The sequence below is a fragment of the Phragmites australis genome, chromosome 24 (genome assembly GCF_958298935.1).
Source record: "Phragmites australis chromosome 24, lpPhrAust1.1, whole genome shotgun sequence".
NCBI classification, from domain to species: Eukaryota; Viridiplantae; Streptophyta; class Magnoliopsida; order Poales; family Poaceae; genus Phragmites; species Phragmites australis.
In genome coordinates, this window is record NC_084944.1 from 7,645,825 (window position 1) to 7,658,257 (window position 12,433).

Below are 12,433 nucleotides of genomic sequence, written 5' to 3' on the forward strand. Positions count from 1 at the left end.
ATTAAATAGGAGGGGAGCGCGTGCTGCCGTACCCACGCCGGAGTGGGTGGGCGCAATGAATGGGGGAGGGACATGCGGGTCGCCGAGCGCGAAGCGGGCCGGACCCGGCAACGAATGCTGTGGGAAGCTCAGCTGCTGACCGCGGAAAGCAGCTTTCACCTTAGGCGTCTTAAAAATTTACGGGCACAGATCAACACAAGTGGTGTAGATTTAGGATCTGATTGGTTTATTATATATATATATGAGAAACTTATATGTATTCATATATTTTGTATAGAAGTGTGTTTGGTTGTTTATATGAGTTATTTTGATTATACAATACGTTTAAATTAAATTTCACTCATATTCGGTCTGAACGGATATAGGCTACATAAGCTATATCAATAAACACACTCATCAATTTTAGATCATATGATCATTATATCTATTTATATAAATAATTAAATATACTCATAAATTCACTACATCTATCGTTACATGTTCATACCATCTGTCGTTACATGTTCATACCATCAATCAAATATTGTTCTAAAAGCTATATAGTTCTCCTAACCTATTTCCATTAACCAGGCTATAGAATACAAACTCTCCATCATAACCAAACACACTTTTAGTATCAGGAGCTTGCATTCTCCCTTGCTCTTTCTTTCCTCCAAATTTTACTTGCAATCATCGAGTACGATGACGGCGGCTACGGTGTCCATCCCGACGGCACGACAGCAGCGCGCACGAATGTTTGGTCAGCGCAGCGCGGCGAGCGCCTCCGTGGCTCCCGGGCCAGGCGCGCGGTTTCCTTCCCGGAACGTCCCGGGGAGCCGCCATTGCCAGCCGGTTTCATTATCGTGACTGGACCACGTGTGTACGAGGCACGCAGTGTAGCCCAATGGCCCGCGTTGTCCCTGTACGGGGTGGACGGGACGGGACGTCGGGTGATTGAGAGCTTTTTTATTTTTATATTTTTTCATTAAAAATTTAAATAAATAAATTTTTTTAAAATAATTACAAAACTAGACGTCTACCGTCTTTTTATAGGGCGGTTGGACCCTCATCACTCCTTAAGAGAGCAGTAAACAGTCTTACAAGCTCTTATCACTTTTTCATGGGACGGGTAGACTTATAGCACTTTGAAGCACGGTAAGAGAATCCGTGATGAACAGTAACTTTGAAATTCAATTTTCTGTTACCTTCTCTATTCAAAACAGTGATGTTCTGTTGCTCTAAAATTTCAAAAACTTTTTGTACATATTTTATAATTCATGTGCAACCCATTTTAATTGAATTCAGCCAAAAATCATATGTATAATTTAAACTAAAATTCTCCAAAAAAGACTACTTTTATAAATTCTAGTAATTGTTAGTGCCTTAAATAAATTTTTAAAAATCTGGTAAAATTCACTAATATTCTTCTTATGTGATGTGATAATTTTTAAAATTATTTTCAGTCCTATATTATATGGTAAAAAAGTGGATTCCTTTATAATGCGCCATTTATATGTATTTTTATAATTTCATGTGATATTCTTCTTTTATAAACCTACTGCTAAAAATAATTTTAGAAATTATCACATCATATAAGGAGAATATTAGTGAATTTTACCAGTTTTTTAGAAATTTATTTTAGGCCCTACAATTGCTAGAAGTTATAAAAGTAGCCTTTTTTGAAGAATTTTAATTTAAATTCTATACAGTATTTTTTGATGAATTCAATTAAAATGGGTTGCACATAAATTATGGAACATGTAAAAAAAGTTTTAGAATTTTTGGAGTAATAAAATATCATTGTTTTTAATATAAAAGGTAAGAGAGGAAATTAAACTTTGAAGTACTGTTCATCGTGGATTCTGTTCCCGCCCTGCAGAGGGCTGTAAGTACAGCTTATCCGCTAAAGGACGGTAAGAGCCTATGGAACTGTTTAACGTTTTCTCAGAAAATGGTAACGGTTTAACCGCCCTATAAGAGGACGGTAGGTCTTTAATTTTATAATTTTTTTCATAAAGAATCTATTTATTTAAATTTTTAATGAAAAAATATATATTAAAAAAAAACTCGGGTGATTGGAGCCGGAACGTTGGTGATCGCCGCGGAATTCTCGAGCGCGACGAACCGGCAGACAGGCCAATGGGGACACCGACGGCAGAGGCCGGGCCTCCGGTTGTCACGGGCTGCCTGGGCCTCCGGTTGTCACGTGCTCACATGTGGACCCTCCTGCTCCTTTGACTGTATGTTGGGCTCCTTGACCAGATTAAGAGTGGGCAGGGGTTGATACCGTATTTATGGTACGTGCGCGATTTGGCCCTGTAGGCTCGCAAGGAAAAATTCTGTGGGGTCATATAAACATATGATTTATGTTTATTTACATTAAGATTCTGCGGGGGCCCTGCATTTATTTACAGAAATGTTCTCCTAGACTGGACATGATGGGCTTCGCGTTTGGCCCGGTCTTGCAGTCGTTGAAAACTCGAATCCTTCCGTTGCGTTTGCATGACCAGTGTGACCGCGAGAAGAATTCTGCTGCGGCATCTCACTGTTGCATGGTCTACTGGCAGCGTGAGCTTCGTCTCCCTCACCCCTGATATGAAACGGAAATGTAGATGCTTGATTTAGCTTCCTCTTATGGACGTTCGATGCGGTTACAAGAAGATTTAGTACTAGATGCATGCTCAAACATCCATCTTGTTGGTCGCGCAATAGATCCTACTTACGTACTACCATGTGTCATGGTAAAGGCAGTGCCATCAACTGTTTCAGCCAACTCGTCAGGCAACGAGTCTGCCGCTGTTTTGAAACCGACAACAGAAGACTGAAGGCAGAAAGCACTGCTTGTATGTGGATCACGCAAGTTGCTTCTTCTATATAATAGGCATATTACGTTGTAGTGAATGTGTTTTCGTGTGTGAGAACTGGCGGTAATATAAGCCAATTGTTGCTTACCGATTGGGCATCGATAAAGACAATGGAAAATAGAAACCTTCCACGATCAGTTCGGTCAGCGACGCCTATCCTGGCCTGCTGTTCTTCTCCTCTACTGATCTACCTCCAGATTCTTGTTCTTATTCTACCTTCTCATCTAATTCCCCATTCCCTCGGCCCCAATCATGTGGGTTCGTGATAGTCTGGTATCAGAGCCAACGTTCACCACCTGTTCGACCGGAGTTCCCGATCTGGTGACCACGAACCTGGCTGGCGAGAACCCTATTCGAAGCCTCGATATGTCTCACATCAACAACAACACCTGATGACGATCGAGAGCCAGTTCGTGGACTTCCTCAAGATGTACGACGACGATCAACTGAAACTGGAAGTCGATCGTCAGGAGCGGAAGGAGCACTCGGAGATGATCCAGCAAACTGTGGGGACGTGGAAGTCCATGGGGGATCGCGTGGAGAACCTGAGTCAAGCGGTGCATGATCTGCGCTAAAGAGTGGATGATAGAGGTACACTTCAGTGTGACAGGATGTTATCGAATTGCTCTTGGTGGGTTCAAGGGAACACTTTCTGCAGTGATATGAGGATTTTACCATTAGGGTGCTATGACATGGTGTTAGGAATGGACTGGTTGGAAGCTCATAGCCCCATAGTTCATGAGTGGGATAAGAAGAGGATGTCGTTCTAGCACTAAGGCAAGATCATCTCATTGCAAGGAGTTTTGCCAACACTCACTGATTGCTCTGAACCGACAGCAGCACACCCGAAGAAGCTATTGGCTAGCAATGTCATGCATCATGTGGTTCATCTTAGTGTGCCTGCAGACAATTCCGAGGAAGAGCCACCTGAGCAGTTCAAGAGGCTGATAGAGAAGCATGTGACATTGTTTGAGGAACCAAATGCTTTACCTTCTCATAGACCCTGGGACCACCACATTCCTTTGATGGCTGGCACCAAACCGGTGGTAATTAGACCATATAGATACATACATGAGCAAAAGTCTTAAATAGAGAAACAAGTGAGGGAGCTCCAATTAGGCATTATCCACCCAAGCATGAGCCCATTTTCCTCACCAGTTTTGCTCATCAAAAGAAGGATGGAACCTAGAGATTCTGTGTAGATTATATGCATCTAAATGCTATTATCATCAAGAACAAATACCCTTTGTCTACTATTAATGAGTTGTTAGATGAGCTGTCGGGTGCCTCTTGGTTCACAAAACTTGATTTAAGAGCAGGTTACCACCAATTCAAGATGTGTGAGGAGGATGAAATGAAGACTGTCTTTCAAACCCACCACGATCACTTTGAATTTAAGGTAATACCTTATGGATTGTGCAATGCTCCACAACTTTTCAATGTACCATGAACGGGGTCTTAGGCCCGTACTTTAGAAAATATGTTCTAGTATTTATAGAGGATATCCTTATCTATAGTTCTTTCTTTGATGAGTATTTGCAACATGTTAGACTGGTTTTTGAGCTACTACAGTCTCATGGCTTGAAGGTCAAGAAATCCAAACACACTTTTGTCACCTGGGGATAAAATCCAATCTGTCAAAAACTAGCCACCACCACAATCTGTGAAAGAGCTTAGGAGTTTCTTATGTTTGGCAGGGTATTATAGAAAGTTTGTTCCTCAGTTTGGACTCAATAGCAAGCCTTTGGTAGATCTGTTAAAGAAACAATCAGCCTTTTTTGTTTGGACATCCTTAGAACAAACAACCTTTCAAGAGTTAAAGACTAAATTGGTTAATGCTCGTGTCTTGGCACTACCTAATTTCCACAAAATATTTGTGATTGAAACCGATGCTAGTGAGAAGGGCATTGGAGCAGTTCTTACACAAGAAGGTCATCCCATAGCTTATCTAAGCAAGTCATTGTGTCAAAAAAATCAAGATTTGGCTATTTATGAGAAATAATGTTTAGCAATTCTATTGGCAGTAGACCATTGGAGGCCATATTTGCAGCAAGCAGCCTTTGTCATCAAAAAAGACCACAAAAGTATCATTCACCTCACTGAGCAGAGGGTAAACACACCTATTTAGCAAAGAGCATTAACAAAATTAATGGGCTTGACTTATCAGATTCAGTACAAACAAGGACACTATAATAGGATGGCAGATGTCTTGTCTCGAAGACCACTTGCTGATGACACTGAGCTCATATCTATGTTTGTGTGCCAACCAGCTTGGTTACAGACTATCACTCACAGTTACAATGTTGACCCTCACACCGAGCACATTATGGAAGTTTTAGCCATACCTGGTGGAACATATCTAGATTATACACTTGTGGATGGCATACTTTGTTTTAAAGGGAGAATTTGGGTGGGTGCAGATTCAGAGTTCCAGCACCAGTTGATTTCTACTCTACATGCCAGTGCAATAGGTGGTCACTCGGGTTTCTTTCCACTTACCACCGCATTAAAAGACTTTTTGCTTGGAATAATTTGAAGAAACATATTAAAGTCTTTGTGCAGCAATGTGCCATATGTCAGCAGGCCAAAACTGAGAGGATTGCTCCTGCTGGCCTGCTACAACCACTGCAGATTCCTAATCAACCATGGGTGATTGTCACACTTGACTTCATTGAAGGGCTTCCCAGGTCAGCCAATTTTGACACCATCCTAGTTGTGGTAGATAAATTATCAAAGTTTGCTCACTTTATCCCTCTCACACACTCATTCACTGCACTGACAGTAGCTAAAGCATACATGAATAATGTTTTTAAGCTACATGGCATGCCTAAGGCTACCATTTTAGACAGAGATAGAATTTTCACTAGCAATTTTTGGCAAGAATTGTTTAGACTTTCATATACACAATTGCGCATAAGCTCTAGTTATCATCCACAAACCGATGGCCAAACTGAATGAGTCAACCAATGCTTAGAGGGCTACCTTCGGTGTTCAGTCCATTCCTATCCTAGGAACTGGTCTCATTGGCTCTCCCTTGCTCAATACTGGTATAACACCTCTTATCACTCATCATTGGGTACAAATACTTTTGAAGTCATCTTTGGAAGGAAGCCAAGGGATGTTGGTTTGATTCATCTCACATATGTGTCTGTCCCGGATCTTGAGACCTGGCTATAGTTACAACGTGCTCAAGTTTGTATGAAAAATCAGGCCGATAAGCATCGATCTAAAAGGGAATTTGTAGTGGGAGATGAACTTTATCTCAACCTTCAGCCCTACATTCATACATCAGTTGCATCTCAACCCAACTAGAAGCTAGCCTTCAGATATTATGGCCCGTATCCAATCATTCATGGCCCTTATCCAATCATTTAGCGGGTTCATTAGCCTATAAGTTTCAGTTACCTCTAGGCAGTCTGATCCACCTGGTTGTTGTACACGTATCTCAGCTCAAAAGGCTATTCCTCCTACTACATCTGTAAATGTTCAATTACCACCTAGCGTGTCCATTTTGCAGGCAGAGCACATACCGGAATCCTTCCTCGACCACAAGTTGGTGAAAAGGGGCAAATCTTCAATCCGACGCTTTTGTCAAGTGGACCGAACTGCCTGACAATCTAACGACTTGGGAGGACCATGGCGCGCTACTGCAACGGTTTCCTTCTACACCTGCTTGGGTGCAAGCCACTTTTGAAGCGCGGGGGAATGTCACCGTAGAGGCAACGCCATCAGCTGTTTTAGCTAGGTTGTCAGCAGTGAGTCTGTTGTTGTTTTGGAACCAGCAACAGAAGACTGAAGATAGAGAGTGCTGCTTGTATGCAGATCAACACAAGTTGCTTCTTCTATGTAATAGGCGTATTAAGTGGTAGTGAAGGCGTTTTCGTGTGTGAGAACTGGCGGTAATATAAGCAAGCTGTTGCTTACCGATTGGGCATCGACAAAGACATTGGCAAATAGAAACTCGCCACGGCCAGTTCGGCCGGTGGCGCCTATCCCGACCTATTGTTCTTCTCCTCTACTGATCTACCTCTAGATTCGTGTTCTTCTTTTACCTTCTTGTCTAATTCCCCTTTCCCTCGGCTCAGATCGTGTGGGTTCGTAACACCATGGAATCACACGAGAGTGGTAGACTATCCTGCACATGCATCTCCGATAGGGTCGCCCGACGATCCTGACCTTTGCCGTACACTCGACCGCTTGTGGCCGGAAAAATAGCCTCCTTTAGGTCGCATTTGAGTTGTACTCAAGATCATATATATGCAGTGGCATTGGCAGTGCACCGACCGACTTGTTCTTGTGCCGGCTCCGCCTGCCTCTTTTCAAACTCTTCCTCATGTCGCTACACCGCCGCTCTCCAAGACCGGCCTCCCTTACGCGGGCGCTGCTCTCCACTGAACTCAATCCGCATGTGGCACTATTCTTGTGCGCCTTCATACTCTGCTTCCCGAAGACATATGGTCTCGTGCTGTCACTGACGACCATTACAGGATTTCTCATCCGGACCTGCACACTTGTTGCCACCATCATATCGCCACGTCGGTCGTCTCGATAAATGCACAACATCAGAACTCGCCGGCACGTGCGCTGGGGAAGGGATGGGCGTGCACATCCCGACCGTGCTTGTGCGCCAGCACCTGGGGTATCCATTACAGCTCACTTGACCTTTCTGGAGCTGGCCACGCAGTTCAGTTCCATTGTAGGACCATGGTTGGCAGGGACGTCACCGTGTCATCCTCATCGTCGGCGCTAGCGGCAATATACGGGGAAAAGTTTTTATGGTTGTCTCAGAGTAATCTAGGGCATCCATTTTTGATCAGATGATCCAAATTTGTTAGAATACTCCACATTGTTCAGAGGTAATATAGGGAGTATATGAGAATAGTATATGGAGTGTAAGGGTATTCTTTGAGAAGAAAAAAAGAAATGGCTTGCTATTGCACACTGTCGCCGCCTCCTAGCTTTTTGTCTTCCCCACTGCCTCCCAACTTTTCATATCCCCCGATGCTCCTGCGCGCCACCGCCACTCGCGTGCTCCTCCGTAGCTCACGCGCGTCGCCGCCCTCCCTGCGTGCCGCGGCCTGATCTCGCGAGCGCCGTCGCAACTCTTGTGTGATTGAAGGAACCGAGTATTTCATGGATTATGTCAAAAAAAAAACTGTAGTGCCCTTCAATTATATGGTGGGTAAATATTAATAATATTGTGATAATTACTAAAATACCCAATCACATAGACGATATGATTAAGTCTATACTATCTCCTGTCTATAGGTAATATAGAGCATCGTCATGCGAACGGGCTAGGCAGTGGTCGCCTACAAGTGCCCCGCAGCCGTGCTCAAGTTTGCGACTGTGCGTGCTACGACGACTGTGTTTTTGGCTTCGATTAGGAGTAATAGACGATTTCGACTGTTAGAGATTAATGATCAGTGTTACTTAGACACAGACATATATATCAAAATCTAACTCGGATAGACACATATGTTAAGGTAACACTATCGATAACAGAGGAGAGAAGTGCGAGGCGCACGAATTAAGGCAGCGCTGCAGGTTTTGTTCAGTGGCTTAATAGGCATTTCCTTTCCACTTTCCAACGCACAATTTCGCAAGGATGACTCGCATTGTAGAATTCGGTTTGATTTTCTAATCCCTGCATAAATTGATCGAAGACGGTGCCGGTTTAAGATAATTTACTCAGCATAGATTTTCTTGAAGTGCACGAGCCGGTGTACAAAACCAAGATATGGCGGCATAGATTCTTTTAAGATAAAAGAAGCTTTATTCCAAATGAAATAAGGTTCCGGCAGCTGCACTGCACGCAGCCACAGGCGGTGCCGATTTTTATTTGGCCCATTTATTGTTGCAGGAAAAATTATTTGATGGACATATAGCACTATAGCATCTGTCTAGTTCATTGCATTGCCGTTAGCATTTTGAGCAGCGCTTCATCACTGCACGGAGCATGCTGCGTCGGTGTTATCATCGTTGTACATGTGGTGCTGCGAGGGCGCCTCCCACTGTTGGCCATACGCTTCTCCTCCTTGTCCCGGATAGTAGCTCCCCGGCTCTGGGTAGGGCGTCGCCCAATGCTGGACGCCGTACGCTTCTCCTCGTTGTCGCGGGTAGTAGTACCCCTCCGGAGGAGCGGCTCCGTTCGCTGGAGGCGGGTAGCCGCCTACCTGTTGGACTGGCGGAGCTTGAGCTGGCTCACTGGCTTCGGTAGCCGCCGCCTCCTCTTCCTCATCCTCCTCCTCCACCCCCCTCTCCGCATACAGCTCCTCCATCCGTTGTGCTGTCGCTCGTGCCGCGGCCGCCTTCCGCCGCTCGTGGTCGTACCCGGGGAAGTCCGGTCTCCAGGGGTCGCTGACGACCCTGACGGACGTCCTCATCCTGACCTCGACGCTCGTGGCCACCATCGACGCGTCGGCTGTCCCGGTGACCTCCACCCGGCGCGCCTCCACGTCCGTCGTGACCGTCTCCACGCCTGCATGCATGCCCAGCCGAATGCACACGCTCACACGTACGCACGTAATTAGCAAGTTAACAAGAACGAAATTCTCTGATTCCCCTGTCGTTAGCGCGCACCTGGGATATCCATTACGACTTTCTGGACCTTCTTGGCGCAGGATCTGCAGTGCAGGTCTATCTCCAGGACGATGGGCGGACCTGGAGCTGGCTCAGGTGCGCGACGCGGCGGCCAATATGGAGACGGCGGGGAAGCGGCGACGCTGCCGCCGCCGGCGGTAGCCGCCTCCCCCTCCTCCGCGCCGTCGGTCACGACGGTGACGGGCTTCCCCAGCTTGGACTGGAGCAGCGCACTGAGAGCGGCCGCGTCGGCCGTGCCCTCGACCACCACGAGGCCAGTCTCGAAGGACGCGGACACGCTCTCCACACCTGTACACGCACAAGGGAAGAGATCAAGTGATCATACCTGCATGCATGCATGCATAAACGGAGTCCGGTCGATCGGATCTTATATATCCTACTGCATGCGCACCGGCCGATCGAGAACGCGTGCCGGCATGCGTACATGCATCGCACGGTACGTACCAGGCATCTTCATGACGGCTTTCCTGATCTTCTTCGCGCAGCTGTCGCAGTGCACGTCCATCGCGAGAATGACGGGCGCCATTGCCGATGCCCTCCGGTCGTCGATCTGTGCATGTAGCGTTGCTCGCGCTCGGAGCCTTTATACAGGAGAAGGTGATCTTCCTGCCGAGCTAGCAAGCGCGGGGATCGAGGAAGTATTAATCGCGTACTATTTTTTAGAAAAGAGATTATGTAATTATTGAGAATCATCAATCGGCAGGCTCGATCGAATCGCTAAATATCCTCTAATTACCTCCCACGCCAATTACGATTTTGGCCGCGGATCTCTTTCCAGCTTGGGGAAGTCCATACCATATTAGGTCTGAATTCGCACGGCACAGGACAACACTTGGTTACTGAGATCTAGGTTTATGATTCTTTTGTGTGCTGTGACAGATTCGATTTATCTCTACTGTTCACTTGAATTGATTAAACGATTAATGAGCAAAAGTAATTTATATTTATTCTTCTAAAAATATATCTAATCTCCTATTATTTACATTCCATATATAAGGATCCAATATTTGTCTTTCATACTTTTTAAAAATACATTCAATCTCCTATTATTTGATTTACATCCCTAGACGTTTAATATTTGTTTTAAGAAACCAAGTTGAAATATGCATTAGTTTATATGTGACGAGTGATTGACAAGGTTGTCGATTTGATTTATCGAGTTTTTGATTGTTTGAGCATGATTTGAGTATTTTGATTATGGATTAATTGGAGTTGGAGTTCGAGAAATGTGTTTGGTTATCTCATAGTGTGAAGATGACAGATGCAACTTGGCGGTCGATAGCGGGTGATCGGGGCTAAGTGGCTGCTTGGTGCCGAACGATCAAGGAGGCCGGACGAAGTCAATAGTGATCCTAACTATATATGTTGAGGTCAAGCAAAGCATAAACGGAGGATGAAGACAACGTATTGATAAAGTCAAGCGAAAGAGATGCTAGTGCAAGTGACAAGACGGCCCGAGGGATCGGAAGCGGAAGAGACTTGCCGGTGGTCAGGATCGCAAGACGGAGTACACGTGTCGACATCAGAATACTTGCTTAAGGTGTAAGCAAGTGATGAGTCACACTTTAAAAAGCATGCAGAGGGTTTTACGGTTGGGCCTCAAAACCGTGGGAGGATTAGAGGAGTATGTGACACCATCGCAAAGCTTGCGTCGAGAGGAAGCTAAGTCGTGAAGACGCTATGGCCGTTCGATAGACGGAGCAAGAAATAAACCAAAATACCCTCGGTGGTAGGCAAAGCTAAGTCGTGGGGTATTTTGGTAACAAACTAGAAAACTTAGAGGTCAAGTTTTCTAGGTCTATAAATAGAGGGGTATGGCTATAGAAAAGTTCGAACCAATCACTTGAACCCCTTATGCAACCTATATAAGAGTCTATTGCTAGGGTTTTAGAGGAGAGCAAGATGAGTGCTTAGCCTATATAATAAGTGAGAGTTTTTGAAAGAAAATTCTTGTAATCTGCTTAAAATAGGGTTGATCTCTTTGAGTAATGAAGTTTATGTTTTTGCCTTTGCTTGAATTTTCCTCCTTCTAGTCTCTTTCTATGGGTTCCCTTGCAAGTTTGCAAGTTTTTCTTTTTTGGTTGTGATTTTCTTGTTGATTTTCGTTTTGCATTTGAGCTATGATTTTTCAACCTTGAAAAGTTATTCTTCTTATTACTAGAGGCATAAATGTTTATATACTTATGTATTTGAGAGGGTCTTGAATCCCCTTGTCTTTAAACCATCAACTTGGAGAGTTAGTTCTTTCAGTGATTGTTTTTTTGCATTGTTCTTCGTTCAAGTTTCGAGCTTTTATGGTCAAAGACACATGGAATAGTCTTGAATAGAGTCTATGGTTCATATTCCATCCGTGAAGTCATGTTGTCTTAGTACTTTCTTTTTCGCTTTGTCTCTCTAAAATTTATGTTTCTATTTATACGTTTTTTAGGTGCTTTAGGTGAACAAAGAGTAGATCATCTATTTCGTAAGAAATTTGTAAGACATTTATCCACCCACCTCTAGTCCCCGTTCTCGATCCTACATGTCTTCTATATATTCACCGCCGGATTTCTTTAGAGGGTACACCGTCTCCCGCACTTTGCCTACAACGTCGGGTTTCTCTCTTTTGTTATGCTATATTTTTTTATTTTTTCGAATGTTATATTCTGAATTGATTCCAAGTATGTGAAAAATGTGTACAATTGTTAGTATATTTGAATTGGTGAGATTAGTATATGAAATGTTGTGTATTTAAAAAAGGAGATAAAAATAAAAAAATCAATACAGTAGATCTTATTAATGTTTTACAATCCATAAATGACACCTCAGCAATTCCCCATTAGGCTCAGCAATTATCGGTTCACTCATGACTTATTGCATGCGCTGGGCTTAGCGTTCAGCCCAAGCTTGGCTGCTCCACAGCCATGGCGGCTTCTGCTAGCTGCACCTCGCCGTTGCACAGATGCTTCATGCACTTCCTTTGAGGGGCGTTCTGTTCGGTTACAAGC

The 12,433-nt window shown here is 44.3% G+C and overlaps 1 protein-coding gene across 1 annotated transcript; it reads right to left on the minus strand.

Annotated features, from left to right (window-relative positions):
• Positions 1 to 8,788: 8,788 nt before the first annotated feature.
• LOC133907148 (heavy metal-associated isoprenylated plant protein 5-like) lies at positions 8,789 to 9,972 on the minus strand. The gene is made up of 3 exons (XM_062349188.1): positions 9,891 to 9,972; positions 9,426 to 9,734; positions 8,789 to 9,324 (listed from the first exon to the last, which is right to left on the minus strand). The coding sequence occupies exons 1-3, from the start codon at positions 9,970 to 9,972 to the stop codon at positions 8,789 to 8,791; spliced, it is 927 nt and encodes a 308-aa protein (XP_062205172.1).
• Positions 9,973 to 12,433: the final 2,461 nt, after the last annotated feature.

Bases quoted from the DNA above. Each gene is read 5' to 3' on its own strand.
- LOC133907148 (XM_062349188.1), bottom strand. From the start codon at position 9,972: ATGGCGCCCGTCATTCTCGCGATGGACGTGCACTGCGACAGCTGCGCG. The intron at 9,735-9,890 runs GTACGTACCGTG...GTGCGTGTACAG, and splicing joins AGCCGTCATGAAGATGCCTG to GTGTGGAGAGCGTGTCCGCG. The intron at 9,325-9,425 runs GTGCGCGCTAAC...GCATGCATGCAG, and splicing joins AGTCGTAATGGATATCCCAG to GCGTGGAGACGGTCACGACG.